Below are 21456 nucleotides of genomic sequence, written 5' to 3'. Positions count from 1 at the left end.
CTGTTAAGTTACTCATTTTTCAATATTTCAGCTGAAGTTTAAAGTTACACGATACATTTACTTTCATACAGGTCATTTCAAACCTGGTTATTTACCCTCTCACAATACAAACATTCAGTGACAAACAGGAAATAAACAGCAAAGGAAAAGTTGAACTTTATTTCAAACAAACATCTGCTTGGAAGCAGAAACACTTCATCTATGGCTTATCAAAGCAGAACCTGACTTTGATCAGGTAGAATACACAAACACTCACCATCATAAGATAGAATATGCCCACTTTTGCCTTCATAAATGACATGGCCCTTGGCTGAGGCCTCCTCCCTGCACTTCTCCGGGCTGCTGTCCTCGGTGGCCAGGCGAGTGATGGTTCCCTTCAGCAGCGCGTCGGCGGCGATGCCGGACTGGGACAGAGCGGGGGTACCCTGTGTGCAAAGCCAGCACATCAATCAACTCACGTGCTCTGAGCCTTTACAGAACAGGGAGCAGCCAAGGGAAAATGCAACAAAACCAAAAAAAAACTTCTTAGGTCTATAAAACCGACTCATTTCTCTTGTATGGTTTAAACTTCTGCCTCTATTATAGACACTTAACGTAAATAGGAGTAAAGTTATTTCTGCTACCTTGTTAAATGATATTAGCAGTGTATTTCACAACCTGGAACATTTACCCTAGAAATTCCATCTGGGGGGAAGATAAACATATACCACATGGTGCCATTAGGTTTTATTTCTGTCCAAAGCAGTGAGACCTCTCCTTCTCAGGTCAAAGCAGAATTGAGACAATAGCTCTTTGGACAAAGGGATGCCGAACCAACCAAAAGAGCAGCATTTAAAAGGATGAGACAAAAGGCCTGAATTTCCCTTCTTGGATTTAAATGGAATCTGCGCAAGACTAGTTACACTTGGTTTGAATGTTTGAACTCAGGTGTGATGCAATTTTCAGGCAAGTTAGGTTTACCAAAGGCTCTGGTATTACTTAAAAGGTTTGAAAACTCATATATATGGAGATGAAACCATAGTAATGCTGACTTCAGCAATAGTGGGGTTTGAACATCTGATTGGACTGAAAGTTCTTTTTTCAAGGCAGTTCCCACCCTGTGATAATAATTTACTTTTTCAGCATGCAAAAACATTCACAGTGATAGTCTGAAGATGCTGTTTTGCTACAGCCTTCCTTTCACAGCAGTAAAAGGTAAAATACCTGAGTTATGGAGCCTCTCAAAGAAGGAATGGTCTCAACTGAAACTTTATTGGTTGGAGTTCCTCGTGTTATACTCCCCTCCTGTATTGTTGTGGTACCTGATTTGAAATAAAGACATCCTCATAAATAAAAGAATTTTAAAAATCCACTCCATTTGAAATAAATAAAAATTCTATTGAGAACTGTTAGTTTATATTAAAATACAGGGGAAATTTCAAATTAACAGCAGGCATTTGAGGCAGTTAAAATAGTTCCTCTTTTAACATAGCCTTTGACAGACTCTAAGTATTTTACACTGTTAACTCATGGCAGTTAATTTATTTTCTTTTGATAGATCTGCTCTAGTGAGCAACTTTATTTTGAAATTGTCATGGCTTGTAACAAATATTTTTAAGTGAGCCATGCAGACAGGAGGAGCCAGCTGCAAATACACAAGCCTTGTTAAACGGGGAACAAATGAATCCTGTAATCTTATGATACTTATATAATCATAGAATACTTTAACACTTCAGAGGTGAATTCTCTTGGTTTTCTCAGGCTCTAACAAGAGTTTTTTACTCTGTGTGACTTTCCTTACCTCGCACCACACTTTCATGTTGTGCCCTGACCAGGAGTCCCTCAGGTTGGGAATTCTGACTTCTGGGTGAGAATTCTTCTTGTTTGATATAGGGCAGGGAAGCTATTGAGGAGAAGAAAGAGAAAAAGGTTGAGGTTTTTTAATTTCCTTTAATTATGGATCATTAAACAGTCTGTACAAAACATGTCAGCTTTTCTTTCCTCACCTGATTTGGCTGACTCTTGCTGCCTTGGCAGCCCAAGGGATATAGAACCCACTGATGGCTTTGCAGTTTCTTGGGCGTAGGAAGCTTGACTGTGGGATGTTAAATAAGTGCCAGGTGTTCCCTGAAACAACAAATAGATGTTAAATCTTGTTTCTGGAGTGAAGATTCACATCTCTCTTTAAAGGAGCACACTAAAACTACAATGATCCCATCTGGAAATGCCACAGTGCCCCACTGTCATGTCCCAAAGCACAGAGCAGCAGGAGTGGAGTGTCACTGGTAGTTTGGAGATGCAGGTCACCTAAACTGGATATCCATGCCCTTAAATGACTAAATGTTTCATTTCTAAAGCTCCTGTAATTCCTGGACTTTTAGGATGATATGTACAAATAGGTCCTCAGGCTTAATGCTGTGACTCCATAACCGAATACAAGAAGTTGAAGATTGGAGAAAGGGAAAAAAAATAAAAATTTATGTAAGATAGATTTTGAAATAATAATTCTCTTACTTGTGAGATCGAGCCTCCCATGATGAAGGAAGGCTTTTCTGATGGCACACTGGTTTTGGAGGATGGAATGAGAGGTGGTGGTGGTCTGGTGGGCCTGGTTGTGGGCAGGCGAACTCCTTCGGGAATATTGGTTATCACCTGGTGAGGGGCTGGCTGGAGAACTTGAGGAGAAAAATTGTACATTAAACATTGCAGTGTGAACAGAAATAACACAGTACAGCCTCACTGGGCTAGAAAAACACTGAGCACCTATTCACACAAATACACGGAAAATGATCTTCTATTAACTCACAAAGTGCTTAGATAATAATTTGGTCTTCCAAATCTTTACCTGGAGGGACACTGTAGCGAGCTGCATTCATCTCAGGCTGGGGAGAGGCTTTGTTGACTTCTCTTGGAGATAACCTGTAGGGTGATGCTGACCTTGTGGCTGGATTTTGCACTTGTGCTTCCTGTTCTATTCTCTTGACCTCAGCATAAGGCATATAGGCCACTGGTTTTCCTGGGACAGAAAGAGAAGAACCCTGGGTTAGAAATTGGAGTCAAAAGGTCCAATTCACAGCACAGTTTTAATGAAGGGACTGCTCCAATGCCAGACACACCCATCAGGTACAAACAGCGCAATTAAAAATAAGTATTCACGTGTTCCACCAAACTTTTCTGCCCTATTTCAATGTCCATGTATGAGCACAGTTAAATGAATGTTTTACTACATGGAGTACATATTCCCACCCTCACCTCAAGCTTCTGGAAGGGCTCCCCTGGAACAGAATCATCTGCTCCTCTCACCCACGTGCTGCATCTTTCTCTGTAGGAACAACTCATTTTTGGGTTTGACCCAAATGGAACCAGTTTCTGCCTGTATATAAAGGGTTACAAGGCAGCTCTTCAACAGTAAGTGCAGCCGAGCAGGCAGGTTCCTTCCAGCACGGAGCAGTCCATTATCAGCTCCTTAGCACAGCCCCTCTCCAGTGAGGCAGCGGTGTCACACACACACACACACACAAAGCACAGGGTTATCCCAGCACAGGTGTGGGAACACCAACCTTCCCACTCCACACTGGGGCTCTTGGAGGTGCCACAGGGGCTCACAGCGCTCCGATATTCCATGTCCAGCTGCTCCTGGCGCTGCCGCTGCTCCTCCAGCAGGGCTGACTCGTGCATGGCCTTGATGTGCCGCTGGTAGAGAGCGTAGCCGCTCACTGGGGTGCCCACGGGGACAGGGCAAGGGCTGCAGGAAACCTGGGGACAGCGAGGGGACAACGTCAGGGACAACTCATAGGCAGCTCCTGGAGGAGCTGTGGAGCTCAACTCTCCCCTGCATTCTGGGAGTTTCAAAAGCTCCACACCTGGTTTTAAGCTATTTATACTTTGTTGTACTTAATCTACTTTCCCCCCGAAAAATGCAATAATAAAGCAAATCGTATTTTTCTTCATTCGTTCAACTTTGTTTTTGCTGCTTAATGTTGTGACTAGATTTAGGGGGGTCAAAAACACTCCTTCAAACAGCACTGAAAAATGCCCATACCATGGGTGGGATGACAGCAGCTCGGTGGTGAAGCTGTTGCAGGTCCATCTGCCCTTGCTTTATCGTGGATGAGACCAGAATTGACCCAGTGGGATTTAAAAGTGAGGGCTTTGACTCTCTGCTGAAGATACTGGAAAAAGAGATAGAAGGGGAAAATATCACCAAAAGGACCAAGATTACACATCTTAAAAATTTACAGCCAAAACTCTTAAATTCAAAAAACCAACACATTTATCAGACTGGACAAAGAGCTGAGAAATCAGAACCATGTTGAGTTTTGTCCCACAGCACATATGGTAGAAGAGGCAACAGATGCTGCTATATTTTCATAATACACAGAAATACCAAAATATGAGCTCAGAATCTCCCACATCAGAAATTTATGTATGCAGTACTTACATCAATGCAACCTTCTTTATAGAGAGTGCTTTAGAAAAACACAATGGATAGGAAGGACTACATGTATTTAGTCCACAGAAAATAAACAGTAGTCTACAAGAAAATAATTTCACATGGAGCGCTAAGACATTGGGGGAAGATGATGTCTGAAGAGGCAAGAGAGCGCAGAAACACCATCACCTGCACTCTTCCAAAGCCCACATGCACTCCCTGACACTGGATACTTTTGACATTTAAACATCTATCCCTGGCACTGTGTGTATATTATTAAACCATTGAGAGGGAGGGAGGCACTGGCTCCAGTGACACAGGAACTGCACCAACAGAACACTGAAAAGACTTCAAATACCCTCAGTGGTGTCAGCCATTCCCCAAAGAGAAACAGCTCTAAAGACTGTCCACTCAAAGCCCTACTCACCCCTGTCTGTCAGGTTCTCCATCAACTTCCTCATCAGCACTGCAGGTGGCACTGGAGTCATTGTCTGAATGGGATTCTGGTCTGGCTGTAGGAACCTGCTGGGACAGGCTGTAGTCCATCTCCTCCGGTTCTGACTTTTCCTTGGGTTTCTCCATCTCTCTCTCTTTGGTATCACTCTCTATTTTCACTTGAATATTCTCTGGTAGCCTCACTTCAGTCTCTACAGGTTCTACTTTGGTATGAACTGGAAGAGTAATCACAGGCTTAGCTTCAGCTGAATGGCTTCTGCTGTCCACCTCCATTGGCTCTTCAGCCTCAGTGTTGATTTCTTCCTTGACCTGTGGCTCGGGGTTCTGTGTTTCAGCTGTTGATACACTTTGGGCTGGTAAGGAGGGAGATGTGCTGGCTGCAGGTTTAATGGCAGATTCCTGCTCTGCTGGGGCCTCAGTGGTTACTTTTGGAGCAGCAGGCTCGGATGGAGTTTCTTCAGTTGGTTTAGCAGGTTCTGCTGGAGTTGGAGATGGAGCACTTTCTGTATCAGAACTATTTTCAGCACCTGGGGAAAAAATGTTTTGCCATAAAGGTTCAATCAATGAAATCTGACAAATTTGGTGCAATAATTTTAACCAACCCATCTGCAAAACAATTCATTTTGACTTATTATAGAAATGGACAGTTGGTTGAATTACACAAACACTGCAACAAAAAAATACCAACTACTGAAAACCCAACACTTAGTCATCTTCCCTCATTCGTTGTTAATGAATTCTACTGCCTTTTGCTCCACAAAAGACCAGCCAAGATTGATTGATATTGATGGTCTATAAATAAGCAGTTGCAACCAACAAATATATATTAAAAAAAAACACAACAAAAAAACCACCACTTGAATTTGCTTGTCTGAAGCTTTACTGAGACTATCAACTACCAAAGGTTACATGTATTTGATTCAACTTGTTTCAACACTCCAGATGACAGCATAATCAAAGTATCTCAAAATACTAAGCAGCAAACATCTTTAGGCTGCTAAATTCTAAAAATGCTGCATCCCCTGGAGTGAGTTCAAATTACTGAAATCCAACTGAAAGAGAATTTGAGCAACAACAACATCATGAAGCGAAACACAGCTTTCTGAGCATATAATTAGCACAAAACATAGGCTCCTTTCTGTGCACACACAAGTTTCCTTCCCAGAAAAGCTACCTTCACTGTCTTCTGGGTTCTCTTCCTCATTAGATGCTTCAATATCTTCATCCTCCTGGGCTGACACAGTTGAAGCCACACTCTCACACTGTGACACATCTCGCTCCTCTCGGGGCCTTCGCGAAGACTGAGGAAGACACAGCATTGACAATGTACTGAAAATTCACAATTACTGCCTTTCACTGCATTCCCATTCCCCAGTCTGAGGTGGAAACGAAGGACAGAGATTCTCTGTTTAGCACAGTCATTCACAAGAGGACACTCTTTCAACTTCAGGCCAACTTTCGCTGCTCCTGACCTAAAACAAGTCTGGAGACAAACCACGGTCTCAGGGCAGGTTTGGGGGACAACAGAACAACCGCAGCAAACAGACACTGACATTCTTCACCTCAGTGAGAGAAGACCAGGATAGCACTGCAGCTTAGAGGATTCCAACACACGACATTCTACTTTCAATGCCCCCAAACTTTCAGTTCCTGGACTTCTACCACCTCTCCTGCTCTGTTTGGTGAGGTGAGTGCTCGCTGTGTTTCAAGGAGCTGTTGTACATCTACAGTTGCTCGTGCACTGGTGAGGAACGTGGCTTTCAGAGCACTGAAGAACTCTTCAGGCTCAAGTGTTTTACCTAGCACAAAACCTTCTGTTGCATTTTAAAGCAAAAAGTGGTTACTGTCACAGGTCAGTGAGCATCAGCCACCCGTCCTAAGAGATTTATGTCACAACACAAAAACAAGTAGAAAAAGAAATGAGTGGAGCTTGCAAAACAGCCTTAGTGAGGTGTGATGCATGACTTCAGGAAGATTCAAGTTTTCTCCTGCAAAATATTCAGTGTCCACAGCACTCACCTTCTGTTTGTGCTGTTGGAGGAGACTGTCCAGGTTGTGTCTCCTTTTGTAGTTGAAGTAGAAGTTCTTACACTGAGCTTCACTTTTCGTCCCAACCATTTTGGCAATGGCTGCCCAGTTTCGTCCGTGTTCCACTAGACCTGGTCAGACATAAAAGAACCAATATTTATTATGATCAATAACTCAGCTATCCAAACCTCAATAAATGGAACACCAATGCCTATGGGAAGGCAAGGCAGAGAAGTACTGCTGTCCAAACAGTTCTAGGTAACCCACAGGAAAAGAGTCAACATAAGTCTTGAAAGATGATTTTGTCTGTTAAAGCCGCTTGCTTTTTCTTTTTTTACAAAAAAAACCACAACAGCCATTTTCAAATCAGCATAGTGTTGGCAAAAGTTACAGCAAATATATTCAGTAAATCCTTGAAATTTTGTAAATGCAAGTACCCAGAAGGAAGTCAAAGGCTTTACAAGGTTTACCTTTCTTAGCAACTTCCATTTCTTCTTCTGTCCAGCGGGATGTCTCCACAGGCTCTGTAGAAGCTGAAACAGAAACAAAGACACTGAGCAGAGAAAAGACCAGGATTCATTATCATGGCACCAATTATGCATCCCATAGTCAAGAAATCTATTTACATTATGGCTTGCTCAGGTCACTGGGGAAAGCTCTCTTGTCAGAGGGAAGCAGTCAATCTCCATTAAACCAAGTCAGAGATACAGAAGGAAACACCCAAAGCTCAGCAGAGAAAACTGTTCAAAAATATTCTGCCTACAAAATTGGGATTAATTGTCTGTCAAGGAAGATTTTTAAGTAACTTAGGTGTATTTATCACTAAAATTTTATTTAAAATGTCAGTAATTACCATCAGCTACTAAAAGCAGCAATCCAACATGCTCTAAGCTAGTTCAGTGCTGTCTCACTGCTGGAATGGTTATTTATTGGTTAGTGGGTGTCAAGAAATCTACTGTTCCTCTATTAACTGAGTCTCCAACTGGATAAAAGGACAAAAAGAAAAGAAAACAAAAAAACCCCAGTAAGTAAAATCAAGCAGGAAACTAAGTATGATTCAGCGCAAAGTGCTTTTCATTCACTCCTCTGGAATTTGTATCATCCTGTTTAAATTTCTGAACAGCACTGAGCTGCATCAGCCTCCACTTCCTTTCCATAAAATCCGCCATTGCACACAGTATGTAACAAAGACCCTGCAACAGCTTCCATTCACAAAAAGTAGGACACTCTAAAGTATCTGATCCATTGAAAAACTATTTTGGATTTTTCAGAAAACCCTGCAAAAATGGTTTAAAAACAAAGCAAAACAAAAGCAAAACCCACTATTGCTTCAGACTTATAAAAACCCACTGCTTATAAAACCCCACAGTATGAACGGAGCAAGGATGTTTCTCACAATCTCTGTTGTTTACAGGTATACAAGAACTGATGTGCCCACTTACTCTGCTCTTTATAGGCAGAACATCTGAGTAACAGAAGAGTTGTTACAAGCTCTAGAATAGCAGCTGCCTGCAACTACCCAGCTGAAGCATGAGGGGCAACAAATTTTGCCACAGCAGAGCACTGCCAAGAAAAAAACCACAACCTGCCCTGCCATCCTGGATAATTATTTACCAGCCACAAGATATTCTGGTATGCCTGCATCAACACAAATTAATTAGGTCAGCCTTTTCCAAAACACGCTCAGAGACTGCGTCATCTTTTTTAACCATATCAGCCAACAAAGTAACATTTTATTTTAAAAAAGCCTCTTGCCATCTAATGCAGAAACAACAACTTCCCAAGATCTATTTCAGCTTATGAAACTCCCTGAAGTACTCAAATATCAGGCCAGTTATTTAACAGCATCCTCTGTGAGCCGCAGCCTGTAAGTGAATCTGTGTCACAGGCACCTGGATCTCTGCAGACTCATCACGAACCCGCACAGGGAGACAAGGTGTTATCACTGAGCTGCCTTTTCTCCCCTCAGAGTCAGCTGATTGCACATGCACTATTCATGAAGTTACACTTGTGAAGCTTAGCAGTTCCACACAAAATTATAAGCAGGGCTAAGAATAAAGCTGGAATATTAAAAAGGAAAACAAAAGTGCACCGAGTGCCTGGAAACAGCCCCGTGTCAGCGAGGAGCCTACGACCAGCTGGGTGCCTGGGAGTGCTGGAAATGTTACTCACAAGGTTCTGGTGGGGGTGGCAGAGGCGGTGGTGGCTCTTCAGTGGCTGCAGCTGCAGCAGCATTTGCCTGTGCAGCTTCATTTGTCATTGATCTGGTGATTCTGCCCTTACGCCGACCTTGGCTGTTGGCAGTTTTTCGGCCCCGAGGAGCCGCCTGCTCCCTTTCCTCTGGCTCCTCTGGTGCGACTTCAGTTTTGTCTTTTTCTTTGGTATTCTCTCTGGGAAAAGGTGAAATATAATTCAGTCACGTTCAGAGAGCCGTTGTGAGCAGATAGTCCTGAATATCATCAGACAAAAAAAGCCCCAAACCCCATGAACAAAACTCCATGAACTCAAAAAATGCTTTTAGTGATACAGAATTCACTTCTTGCCCACAATCTCTTGTTGCCAGACAGCAACACAGAGACATGATTTTGTCAGCTTCAAGGAAAATATGAATGCTCCATGTGTGATAGAACATATGAAAAAAAAGCCCAAACCAAGAAGATGTGGAAATTATTACTTGTGCAAAATAATAGTCCTATTACTTTTTCTACTGATTTGATTAGCTCAGCAAGATAGAGAAATTTGTATACCCCAAAAGATTGTTCCATACATAAAAGAAATAGCTTTCAGTCCTGATTTCACTGTGAAGCTAATGCAAATCCTGTTCTGATCTTTGCCAACACCTGCAATCTAGGGTGAATTAATGCATTTCAGCATATACACACTTACTTAGATTCCTCCTTCTCATCCTTCTCCTCCTCATCTTTCTTTTCCTCCTCTTTTTTTTCTGATTTGTCTGATTTTTCCTCTTCTACCTTTTCTTCTACCTTTTCTTCTTGAGAAGGACGGGCAATCTGCTGCTGAAATGAAATAGGATTTAGATGATAACTTGATCACACAAAGGTGCAGCATCTTGTCCTCAGAGCAGCACAAAAACTGATGCTGCCTTACTTCCCACTTGATAATATTTTATGTTATAGGCATTGCACAGTGGCCAGCATAAGAACAGCTTAACTCTGCTTTCTATCTTACAAATTCCATGGAAGTACAGCATGAGCATGGAGGTGATTGTGTACAAGCACACACTGGCTGCTGTGTGCCTCACTAAAAATGAACAGCTACATTTTAAAAGTGCTCAGGAAAGCCTGACCGATGTAATGAGGGTGTTGCTCCTCTCAAAATTTATTTTTAACTTCGTGCATTTTATAGTGAAACATGATCTTACAACTGGGGAGCAGAAGGTCTTGTAGCATGAAAGTTATCAGCAACTCCAAGTGTCTTTCTCAAAACCGTCACCAGTATTGAATTTTAGACTTACATTTCCAGTGAGTTTACAGAAAGAATTATTAAAAAAAAAACAACAAAAAATTCTTTTCTTTACTGAGGTGACAGTTTTACAAGCACAGTGCCTTACTGTGCATGTCTCAGATACCCAGACTACATTTGGCAATTCATGGAAACACAAGGACAAGACAAGGGCAGAGAATTACAAGATTGCTGTTCTAGCACTTCGTGAACTCAGATTTTACAATCTACTGAAAAATTCCTCAAAATAGGCTTTTCTTTTTCACAGAGGAAGCACCCTCCCTATGAGTGCAGCAGCAGGTGTCACTGTTTCACTGACTAAACTGAGGCTGGAAATAGACACAAACTGACTTGGTTTTGACATTTTAATAAGGTGAACTGGAGCAGAAACCCTAGACAATAACCACTATCATCTTGCTGCAAATTATTAGCAGTTAAGGTGCTGGTTATTGATTATGCAAAGACTTCCTTCACACAAGATGTCAGAGATATGCTAAGATAAATTATTTCTACCTTGCTAGATAGATTGACCTGAAAACAAGGAGTTAAAAGTGCATTAGAAAAAAAAAATTGAAGAAAATTATTTTCCATCTAATCTATTTAGAAAACAGTTGTTGAAAATCCCGTTCTTACCAGACCAACTTAACATCACTTGGTTCTCTGTTAGCCAGTAACTTTATTTAAGCCGCATAATCAATGCATAAACACAAACCTTGAAGGAGTCGAAGCCTCGGTCAGCGACGTTCCTGCACATTCATCTGCTGATTGAAACTTTTACTGTCCACACAAGGGGATGGGCTTGAGCTCAGGGCACGGCTCAAAAGGACAAAACCCACCCCAGCAGCAACATCACAGAGCTCCTTAGCAGAGGCTGCCTGACCCAGCAACGTGTTTATTCCAGGAAACTGTGTCACTCAGGCACTTAAGCTGCCTGCAGCAGCGCTGCCCCTCTCACACAGCACCTTCTAATCTCCCCGGAGTCACCAGAGGTGATCCCCGTCACACACAGGCGGTGAATTTCTGTCTGCTCACATCACTGGCCCCCCACCTGCTGCCCGGCCACAGCTCCAGGCACACGCTGCAGGGACACCACTGCTCGGCCACCAAGCTCATTGAAAACGTCACTTACAGAAACCTTCTTTCAACGAGTTATTTAAGGAATTCTCTGTAATCATAGAATCACAGGGTGGTTTGGGTTTGAAGGGACCTTAAAGATCATCCAAACACAAATTCCAAACCCTCTGCCACGGGCAGGGACATCTCCCACCAGCGCAGGTTGTTCCAAGCCCTGTCCTGAACACTTACAGGGATGGGGAAGTTAAAGCACCATACAGCCACGGCTTTCTCTCAATTCCATGTTAAAAACTTGCTCTACATTTGACAAGCTTTGGTTTAAGACACATTTGCCCAGTTGCCTCTGTGACACTTTGGAACAGTTTAGGCAGGATTTTATAAAAAGCCCTTTCTAGACCTATTTGAGGACAAACACACATCAGAATTTTATTAGCCTTGCATCTCTTCACTTCACATCCTCGATCCAGCACTCAGCTTCTCTCTAGTGGAAGCCCCCATACAGAAACCTGAGCCAAGCTGTGCTCACTGCATTCTCTGAAGGACTTCAACGTCCTTACCATGATTAATATCTCCTCCACTGCAATATTCCACTTGCTTGCCTTCTAATTTACAAAAATATATGAACTTAAGAGTTTAAGCTGAAGCACCTGTTATTGGCCTAAGCCCATCCTGGAGCACCTCATAAATCTTACATGACTTGTGTTTGCTGATCAGCAAGAAAGTTTCAAGTTGCTACTGAGAGATATGAATAATATCAGCTTCAAACAAAGCTGGGGCACGGGAGGGGGAAGGGGGTGAGCTGCTTTCTGCAACTGTAAGATAAAAGTTCTGGCAAGCCAGGCAGTTCAGCCCTCTCAAGTTCTTTTTTTACTAGCTGTTAGAGATGTTGCTAATTAATCATAAATAAAATGATAAATACCAATATGATTTTTGGCACCAAAATTAATGGCAACATTAATTTTGCAATTAATATTGCAAAATAGCGCAATATTTTGGCACTATTGCCAAAACAGTTCTTTACTATTAATATGCTAACTTCAATACTTCTGAGTTTAAATTTCCAGAAGTGGTAAAATTTCCCTTTTAGAGGGCTGAGAGTATTTCCTTGAGTTGGCAAGTCCGGCTCAACCCTCTCCAGAGCTAAAAACCTGGCACTTTCTTGCATCCTTCACAGAGCACACATTAAGCCTGGCCAGCAGTTGCCCAAAGTTTAGGGATCTGCTGCAGCACTTAAAGTGGATCAACAACCAGCAATTACAGAGTACAACTCTGCTACAATTCCAAGAGCAAGTAATCTGAGCTGAACAAACCTCCAGTGTTCCCACTGATGTATTCAGTTACTCACATATAAATCAGCACTCACAGGAGCAGTCACAAAGTCAGGCAGAGCACCTTGAGCTGAGTTCACCGTGCAAATCCATGCCCTTGTGTCTAAAGCTGGAATTAAAATCTTTCTGTTCTACATACATTACGCAAGGAAAGCAACCATTTATAGACAGGAAAGTCCATCCAAATTTTGAATTCTAACAATTCGATATTGTTCCAATATTGTGAAGTTTAACAAAGTGGAAAAGACATTTAAATATACGGTGATGACTTTATAAATATCTGACAATCTCCAGTTCCACTGCTGAGCCAGCTCTGTCTCCTCACCCCTTAGAACAGCATCCAGGAAAGGCATCCCTCAACCTGGGATAATCACACCAAGCTCATTTTATAATGGCAGAGTTTTATAATAAACTGAGCCGCTCCAGCTGGAGCACTGCTAAGTGTCCACAGTGATTGTCCACATCTGGACAATCCTGTTGATTTCCATCTTCTTTTCATTTGCCACACATCCAGACTTTAACTGCAATCCTTCCCCAATCACTACTCCAACAACAATAACCCCTCCTATTTAAAAGGATTATTAGGCTTAGAAATTCTAATCAAGTCCTGGCAAAATACAGGTTATTTCCAGTAATTTCTCCCATCAGAGCAGAAGCTCTATGAAATCCTGTGCACAGTGACAACGACCTTATCCTAAGCAATCCATCATTTGTCCTCCCATGAAAGGACTCTTCTATAGAACACCAGCCCAGAATTGCAAAGGTTTAAGTACACCAGAAGCACAACCCCATGGCTGTTTCTACTGAATAGGATCCACTCCTCAGTTGAAGCTGTTTGCAACAATTTTATATGAAAAATATACATTTATTGGGACTCCTAGAAAGCATTCAGTATTTGTGCATTTCAGTGCAATTATTTACTGCATTTACTGGTTTGCAGAGCAGATTTGTGCAGTCCCAAAGTTCCAGGGTTATTTTGTTTTCCCACGTTAACCCCGCTAGCCCAGCACATGTATTTAGAAAATGCTGCTCTTTTCCTCTCCAAAGGCTTCCAAAGGAACACTTCCTGAATCAGCAGGATTTTTTATTCACATGCATTAAATCAGTCTCTTTCTTCTGGCTCTGAAGTTCCAGCTTGACTTTGAGCCTGACCACCAAATAACGATCACTATTAATTTCTCCTTTTTGACAAGGACTGACATTATGAACTGATTATATATTTTCCACTGCAAGTCACATGCTAAACCTAATTTCACTTGGCTCCAGCATAGGATTTAATGATGGATTCAACCTCAATGCCTGTGGCAGAGTCCTCAAAGAAAATGAATTGTCATATTAAAACAAGTAAGAAATGTGCAAAGGAAGGAGTTATTTCAGAGAATTAAAACCAAACTAACCAACAACACCCTCAAGGTCAGGATCAGTTAAATTTTAAATGGGCAACAATACAATAAAGGAAAAATAATTATTTCCCCCCCATGCTTATAATACATTGCTATCTCAGATAATGAAACAGTTGTAAATATGAAGCAATAAAATAACAATACCCAAGTGATGAATAAATTCAGTGTACCTGGTTTCTTCCCCTGCGTTTGCCATAATTCCTTCGCACAAGGGCTTTATAATTTTCATTTTTCTTGGTCAAATAATAATATAATACACAGTCGGGAACATTCTAAAGTGAAAAAGCAGGAAAAAGTAGAGTTTACTCCTAATGAAAAGATAAGATTTGAGTTTTTGATTTCTCCAAACACTTAAAACTATTCAGCCCCCAGACTAAAATAAAAAAAGCTTCTATTTATCATTATATTGGAAAGTTAGGGATCCCATCCTAAGCTCTATTTATATTAAAAAATGTCTTACCTTTCGTTCCAAGTAGGAAGCAATTAGACCAAAGTTCTTCGGATGCTGGACAAACCTTTTAGAAATCAAAAATTATTTCAGTTTAACAACATAATCCACGACCAAACAAGTAAAACAATCTTGCAAACAACCTGTTTCATCAGCAAGTCCTTCACTTACACAAGTGAAATTAGCCTAAAAAGCCCAGTTTTCAGACTGTGCAAATTTAGAACTGAGCACTTAAAATGATAAAATGAAATTCCGTTATCTACACTTCTCATTCTAATCTTAGCACAGAACTAAAGTACTTTTGAGACGATTTTGTGTTTAAGGACTAAATGCATGGGAGCATACTCAGATGAAAAATAAGTCTAAAACTTTTGCAATATTTATTACAGCCAACTAAGAACACTATAAAATGTTACTGCACAAAAGCTTCAGCATTCCTGACTGAGCTTTACGGGGTTGGGCATTTAACTGTCATTTCAATGCAATAAAAAGAAAATATAAGTAAGGCCATTACTTTTCCTTAAAAATCTCCTTCTCATGATCTGTCCAGACATTCATGAACTGCCTGTCTTTATAAACCTTCATGGGATCCTCCATCAGCCCGTTCATGTTGATGAACTTCACCCTTCTCTGCTCTGCATCGAACATCATGGGAGGGATGACAGAGAGCTGGCGCATTTGCTTCTCATTATTCTGCAGAACAAAAAGACAAAGTAAAGAACACACTAAATGCTGCTACTGATGTTTACAGCTCTTCAACTGCACAGCTCTTAAAGCTCCACATCCACAGTCAGCTTTTTTGGAATTTCTTTTTGTACACAGCTTTTGCAGTTGTCACTATGGCAATGAACACTGACGGGCAGCTAAAGGAAAGAATGTCACAACTGATGGAACACCAGAACGATGGAGGCTTTGAGAAAAGGAAGAGTTTTCACATGTTTGCTACAGCTGCAAAAAACTAGGTTGCAGCAAGCCTGCAATGAGCAGCCACAGGAGAAAAATCTGGGGCAGATACAATTAGAAAGCAAAACCCTCAAAAGAAAAGTGACTTCAAGCCACACTTCACACAGATTCTCTTAAAGAGAGAAGAGCTCTCTCTTATCAAGGAAACAAACCCCCTCCAAGACACCTTTCATGCCAGTGAAAAGATATTTATTGGCTGTGCCAGCAGCCTCACCTCCTGCTCAGAGAGTCCATCGATGATTTCTGAAATCTCGTGTTCACTTCTAGCGATGGTTGCTGAAAGGCCAGCCCCTCTTTGGCCAACTCTGAAACCAGGGGAAAACAGAAGGAAAAAGTGGAAATTAGCTCTATCTGCAGCTTTTGTACACCACAACATGCTCTAAAATTCCTTACAAGGCTGTCAGCAGTCTCTCAAATCAGCCAGGACTGGTCTTTCTTAAGGAGAGTCAGAGCACAAACTCTGCCATGTCCTGCTTGGTCTTAGAGGGAGTTTGCAAAGCTCGGCAGAAAGGACACACAAAAAGGTGTTACCACCAATTGCACTGCAAGGTAGGTGCTTCAGATAAATGAATTTCCTTCTGCTGAGCACGAGAAATGTTCATCAGTGGCACAGAAATTATCCCCTTAATTAGTACAACAATTGAAAGAGCTTTTTTTTTTTTTTTTTTTTTTTTTTTTTTTTAAGGAAAGCACATTAAATTTGCATTTTATCAATTTGGTCAAGTTACTAATACAGCACTGAGATTTGTTACAACAAAAGAAAATTTTCCACTTTTGAACTGATGGGGAGAATAGTAATTTGGGAGAACTTTTCAGCTGGTGATCTTTACCCTTAGGAACATCGTAATAAAAGTGCTGTTCCCATTCTAACACTTTACTTTCTTTTCTTGATTCCACAAAATCTTGCAGCCTTCACAATGTATTGCAAACCTCTCTGCTTTCCCCACGTTTTATGACAGAAAGGTGATATAGACAGATGGTTACAAGACATGAGATTAGATCTTTATGGGGCTTGAACTCTCCAAGGTGTATTGGAATGATTTTGAACATCAGATAAACAGATTTCAACACAACTGAATCAAACTTGACCTAATTCTAATTTAAATCTTATCTCTCTACCTACAGTACTGCAAGGTGAACTCACAAGTGAATTGCACTTCATTCCTTTTAAGACTCCTTGTAGTTTCCATCTAACAAATGTCTGATAGATTCAAATTAAATAATAGGGCCTTAATTGTCGCACCTTGAATATTTTAAGATGCAAAAACGTCTGGAATGAAATTACCTGGCAAGTACAACAGAAGATCAGTCAAATTGTTAATTAAGAAGATAAATGGTTTTTGAGTGTGGGGGCTAATGAATACAGGGATCATGAAATACAGGAGTAACAGGCAGCGACAGAAAAATACCAGTGTAAGTTAGGGTGTGTGCCCAAAATGAAGAGGCTCAGGGAAGCTGATGCTCCAGGTGTCTTCAGAACTCCACAAACCCCTTTCTGAGCAGCTTAACCCTCCTCATCCCACTGACACCACAACCTAAGCAGCCTTTGCTAATTGGCCCTTTTCCTGTGTTCCTGTTTGAAAATACGGGGTTTGATGGCAGATCTGAAAAGGGATGTGGGAAAGGAACCCCGTGGACATCACCACAGCAGCCTGAGAGGACACCAAGGGCTGAGGCTGGCACAGCTGGCACAGCTGGAGGGGAGGGACAGCAAAGGGCACATACGTGACAGTGGACAGATAAAGTCATGGAGATCTTTAGGAAGGGAAGTGAAACTTGAGCTCAGTGCCATGGAAACACAGTGAACAAAGGGAAGAACATCTCATTTTATACTCTGTGGCACACTATTACCCTTTTAAAGCTATAAAGTGATGAACATCAAACTTAATCATTAAAATTAACTAATTTTATTATAAATCATTTTAAAACTTAAGACTGAAGAGACGTTTTGCAGGAATATTTCCAATCTCTAGTAATACCTTTGGAATCTTTCTTGCTGTTCTCTCTGCTTCCGGATTTCTGGGAATTGTTTCTCATAGTACTCCCGTGTTTTGCTCTCCTTGGCTTTCCTGCGTGGATTATTTTCTATCCTGTCTACTTTCTTCTCCCATGCCTCCATCAGCTGATCGTAACGTTGACAGATTTTCTGTTCCTGTTAAATTCCAAAAGCAAACCTTGAACTAAGCAAAATAGACCAAGTGATCAGTACATGTCACATGGGCAGGCTCCTGGAATGCACAAAATACCAAATTTATACCAAATTTCCAGCACAGAGAAGGTGAGGAAATGGATGCAAAAATGTAGATTTTGAGTATTATACACTATTTCTTTGCTTTACACATCCTAGTGGCATTTGGTAATTGTAATTACCGCCTTCCAGAAATATCCCACACTTGTTTTAGGTGAAGGTTTTATTTTTCTAATCAGCGTATTTGGGAATGGCAAGACAATGGCCCAGGCAGAAAACCAGCCACGTGCTCTTTTTAGAAATTCATGGTGCTCTTACCCGTTGTTTTCTTGCATGGTTCCTTCTTTTAAAGAATAGGATCAGCTTTTTCCTCATCACCTGGTTTCTGGAAAACAAAAATAGGGGGGAAAATAGTGAACTACATAAGAATCAAGCACTTCAAAACTACTCGAAAAAATCCATCTCAATTCTAGATGCCAGATCTTTATTATGAATACCAGTTTCAGGGTAAAAAACAGGGAAAACTCCCAATTCCTAAATCACCTAAAACTGTATTTTTTCAGAGAGAAGACTCTTGAAGATGGCTGGAATAAGTAATTGAAACACAAGGGTGCCCTCCTTTAACACAAGGGAGATAATATGCTAAAAATGAAAAAAATTGGTTTAAGCTATTATGCTTTTATGGGGGAAAAGTCTTTGCAATTCAGCCCTCAAGTTAAGTTTTCCAATATATTATTCAAGTACTTTGGAACTGCTATACAAATCTGTTTGATGGAGTGGAGCAAGAAAAACTTTTTTAAGAGATGTTTTTAAAGGACAGCCAACTTAAGTTTTATTATTTATTTTTGTCTTTAAATGAAGATGGAAAGCCAGGGCTTCCCTCTGCCTTCACCACATATAATGCACATCCTACAGAACTATTTTGCAACAAAGAAATCAGAAAGTTACATGGACTGGAAGCTTTTAATTATGGTCAAAACTCACACCTCCTATCTGGAGGTGACAGCAATGAAAAATGTGAGGGAATGTTTAAGTCCAGATCACCTGAATGGGCCAAGGAGGGGGTGTTAAAGCACTCACGTTTTGATGTTTTCATGGTAGACCTTGGTGTCTGAGGGTTGGTTGTACAGTGGCTGCAATTTGGGATGAGAAAGGGACAGTTAGCACTTTGCAATGCATGGAACTCTAAATGTGTATGCAACATATTTAACAATATTTTAGTATTCTGAGAACAGTGCACTCAATCTGAGAGCTGAAGGGACTACAAGATATTCAGCACAAAGCACAGATTTCATTACTTAAAATTAGATTATAATTACTGATGTATATAACAGTACTTTATTTCTTCATACTTCAAACTGTTCTCTTAAATAGATTAAAATCTGTTTTAAAAATCACACTTACATGGCCAATGAACTCACTCAAGCCCCAACTCACCAGTGCATTTAGACACACATTTCTTCTGCACATAATCACAGAACTACAGCTGTTCAGCACAACAGAATTAGAGCAACTGGCAACACAGAAAATAGTACAAAGGAAAAAAAAAAACCAACAAATAGAATTCCACAACTTACCAATTCAACTTTTGGACCAAGACCTTCAAAAATCTTGTGAGCTTCTTCTGCTTTTTTCTGCAAATAAGATTTTTTTGGTATAGTCTGAGTAAATCCTCTGAAGTTCATGTCAAATGTGGATCTGAACTCTATGTTCTCTGCTAAACCCCTGCCTGACCACACGAGATCCTTCTTAACCTACTTCTGCAATGTTGCCTCAGCAAATAAAGAAACCTGGACTCGAATTGTGTGGTAGTGACTCTGATCTCCAAATCTGGAAGCTGATAGAGCATAACAGCAGAAACTGACCTCTGTAGTTCAAAAAAGCCATGCATTTCATAACACAACAAATAATTATAAAAAGGAAGCAATGTGTCCAGTAAAATAAAGTATAATTATTTTTGAAAAATGAAATTAAGAGACTAAAATTCTCTGATTGCCAAATCTGGGAATGTGAATCCATGTGTACATAAACACACAAAGTGTGTCAAAGGTCCCTCATTCACACTAAGTGCAGACCACAGAATAATTCTGACCCCTCCCTGTATGGAATGCTTGGGACACAGTTGTACTGTACAAAATCTAGCATTATTTTGCAGAGGGTTTTTTACCTCCTCAAATTAAAAAAAAAAATAAAAATTTTCTATTGTAATAGAAGTTAGCTGTTCCTCCAAACTAGGAATAAAATTGGGAAATTAAACAAACATATGCCACTCTCACAGAAGATTACAATGCTTTCAAAACCCCCAGATATCGGACTCCTTAATCTCAAACTACCATGGAAAAAAACGCAGGAAGCATTTTTGCTGTTACTGTTGGCAGTATCACTGAGCCCCTGAACTTTTCTCACCACTTAAACAACACAAGCTCATAATTACTTCTTCAGATCTGTTCATTCATTCAAATCTTAAGTGCCAGAAGTCAGAGTTTATAAAGAAGGCACAAAATCCTACAACATATGCAGTTTTTTCTCTTCAGCTCATTTAAAAGTAGTCTTCAGCCAAGTTTGTCAGCTCATGTGAGGAACAGGGAATTCAAGATGAATTTCTGAGGCATTTTTCATATCACACACTTAGAAGGATATACGTGTGTGTGTTCATATATACCTGTAATTCATACATCTCAGCACAAGGGCCTGAGACCCACAGCTCAGAGTGTTTACAAGATAAAGGAAAATTCCCGCAATCAAGAATAAAAATATCAGAGAAATGTCTTTCATTTAAAGAATGAACAGTAAAAGAAGGGTGGGCAAAACAGTAAAACAGAAGAATTTTCCCCAAGACCTAACGAATGTCAGCACAGAGGCAGCGAGAGCCCCTGGGTGAGGTGCAGAGGACACTCACCCGATTCTCATCGTAAATGATCTGCACGATGCTGCGGTGCTTCTGCTCCACGGGAGGAGGGGACACCGGCCTCTCCGGCTCGGGAGGCTTAGCAGCTTCTTCTTCAAGTTGTTGCTAAGAGACCAAAGAAAGAAAATCAGCCATCCATGTTCCCCCCAGCAGTAATTAGTCACCAGAGATAAAATACGCAGCTGATCAGTCAGCACTGCCTCTTATTTCGCTTTGCACCGAATGAGGAATGAATGAAATGGTTTTAATGCCCACAGGGACAATAACAAGACTATTTTTTGTACTATTGGTAACTGAAATTACCTGTTTACAAGACTCACCTGCCTTTAATCAGACTTGATTCAGGTTGACAGTTAAAGCCACTGTCACTCTGTAATTTACCATTATTTAACTTTAAACTAAAGCATCAACTTCGGAGAACACTTACATCAGAACTGCTCTCTCACAGTGGAAATAAAGCACAGAGCTGCCTTTCTGCACTCTAGATGTTCAAGTGTCACCATTACTGCTGTCTTATGGTCTCAAAAGGTACAAAAGTCCTTCTAACACTCCACAGAGAACATAATTCTAAAGGTACTTCACAGCAAAAATAAACCATTCCACACGCATTAAAGTTCCAAGACTGTTACAATACCAAACAAGCAAAAAAAAATACCAAAAGCAAAAAAATCCACCCTGTAACCCTTTCCTAGCTACTACACTGCTGTGATTTACTTCCACATCAAATAAATCTGGTTCGGTGACATCTTCATTTTTTAGATATCCTTCACCAATGCCTGCCACAAAT

The 21456-nt window shown here is 40.7% G+C and overlaps 1 protein-coding gene across 6 annotated transcripts in view; it reads right to left on the bottom strand.

Annotated features, from left to right (window-relative positions):
* Positions 1-21456, bottom strand: part of NCOR1 (nuclear receptor corepressor 1) — a 56968-nt gene that overhangs the window by 14990 nt on the left and 20522 nt on the right. For 5 of the 6 annotated variants that reach the window (XM_040082560.2, XM_040082564.2, XM_040082562.2 and 2 more), the window contains exons 6-28: positions 20661-20774; positions 19339-19395; positions 18842-18894; positions 18080-18146; positions 17553-17725; positions 15788-15878; positions 15125-15303; positions 14623-14677; positions 14333-14434; positions 9782-9912; positions 9068-9285; positions 7366-7428; positions 6887-7026; positions 6042-6168; positions 4839-5394; positions 4022-4151; positions 3540-3735; positions 2825-2995; positions 2494-2654; positions 1986-2106; positions 1781-1882; positions 1204-1301; positions 257-425 (exon numbers count right to left, since the gene is read on the bottom strand). In XM_040082560.2, the coding sequence (XP_039938494.1) occupies positions 257-425; positions 1204-1301; positions 1781-1882; positions 1986-2106; positions 2494-2654; positions 2825-2995; positions 3540-3735; positions 4022-4151; positions 4839-5394; positions 6042-6168; positions 6887-7026; positions 7366-7428; positions 9068-9285; positions 9782-9912; positions 14333-14434; positions 14623-14677; positions 15125-15303; positions 15788-15878; positions 17553-17725; positions 18080-18146; positions 18842-18894; positions 19339-19395; positions 20661-20774 (3274 nt within the window). The remainder of the gene's footprint in view (positions 1-256; positions 426-1203; positions 1302-1780; positions 1883-1985; positions 2107-2493; positions 2655-2824; positions 2996-3539; positions 3736-4021; positions 4152-4838; positions 5395-6041; positions 6169-6886; positions 7027-7365; positions 7429-9067; positions 9286-9781; positions 9913-14332; positions 14435-14622; positions 14678-15124; positions 15304-15787; positions 15879-17552; positions 17726-18079; positions 18147-18841; positions 18895-19338; positions 19396-20660; positions 20775-21456) is intronic. The other variant, XM_040082566.2, reaches the window with a different exon arrangement.

Source organism: Hirundo rustica, chromosome 19 (genome assembly GCF_015227805.2).
Source record: "Hirundo rustica isolate bHirRus1 chromosome 19, bHirRus1.pri.v3, whole genome shotgun sequence".
NCBI lineage: Eukaryota > Metazoa > Chordata > Aves > Passeriformes > Hirundinidae > Hirundo > Hirundo rustica.
Note: the sequence above shows the minus strand (reverse complement) of the source record. Positions and strands in the feature narration are given on the sequence as shown.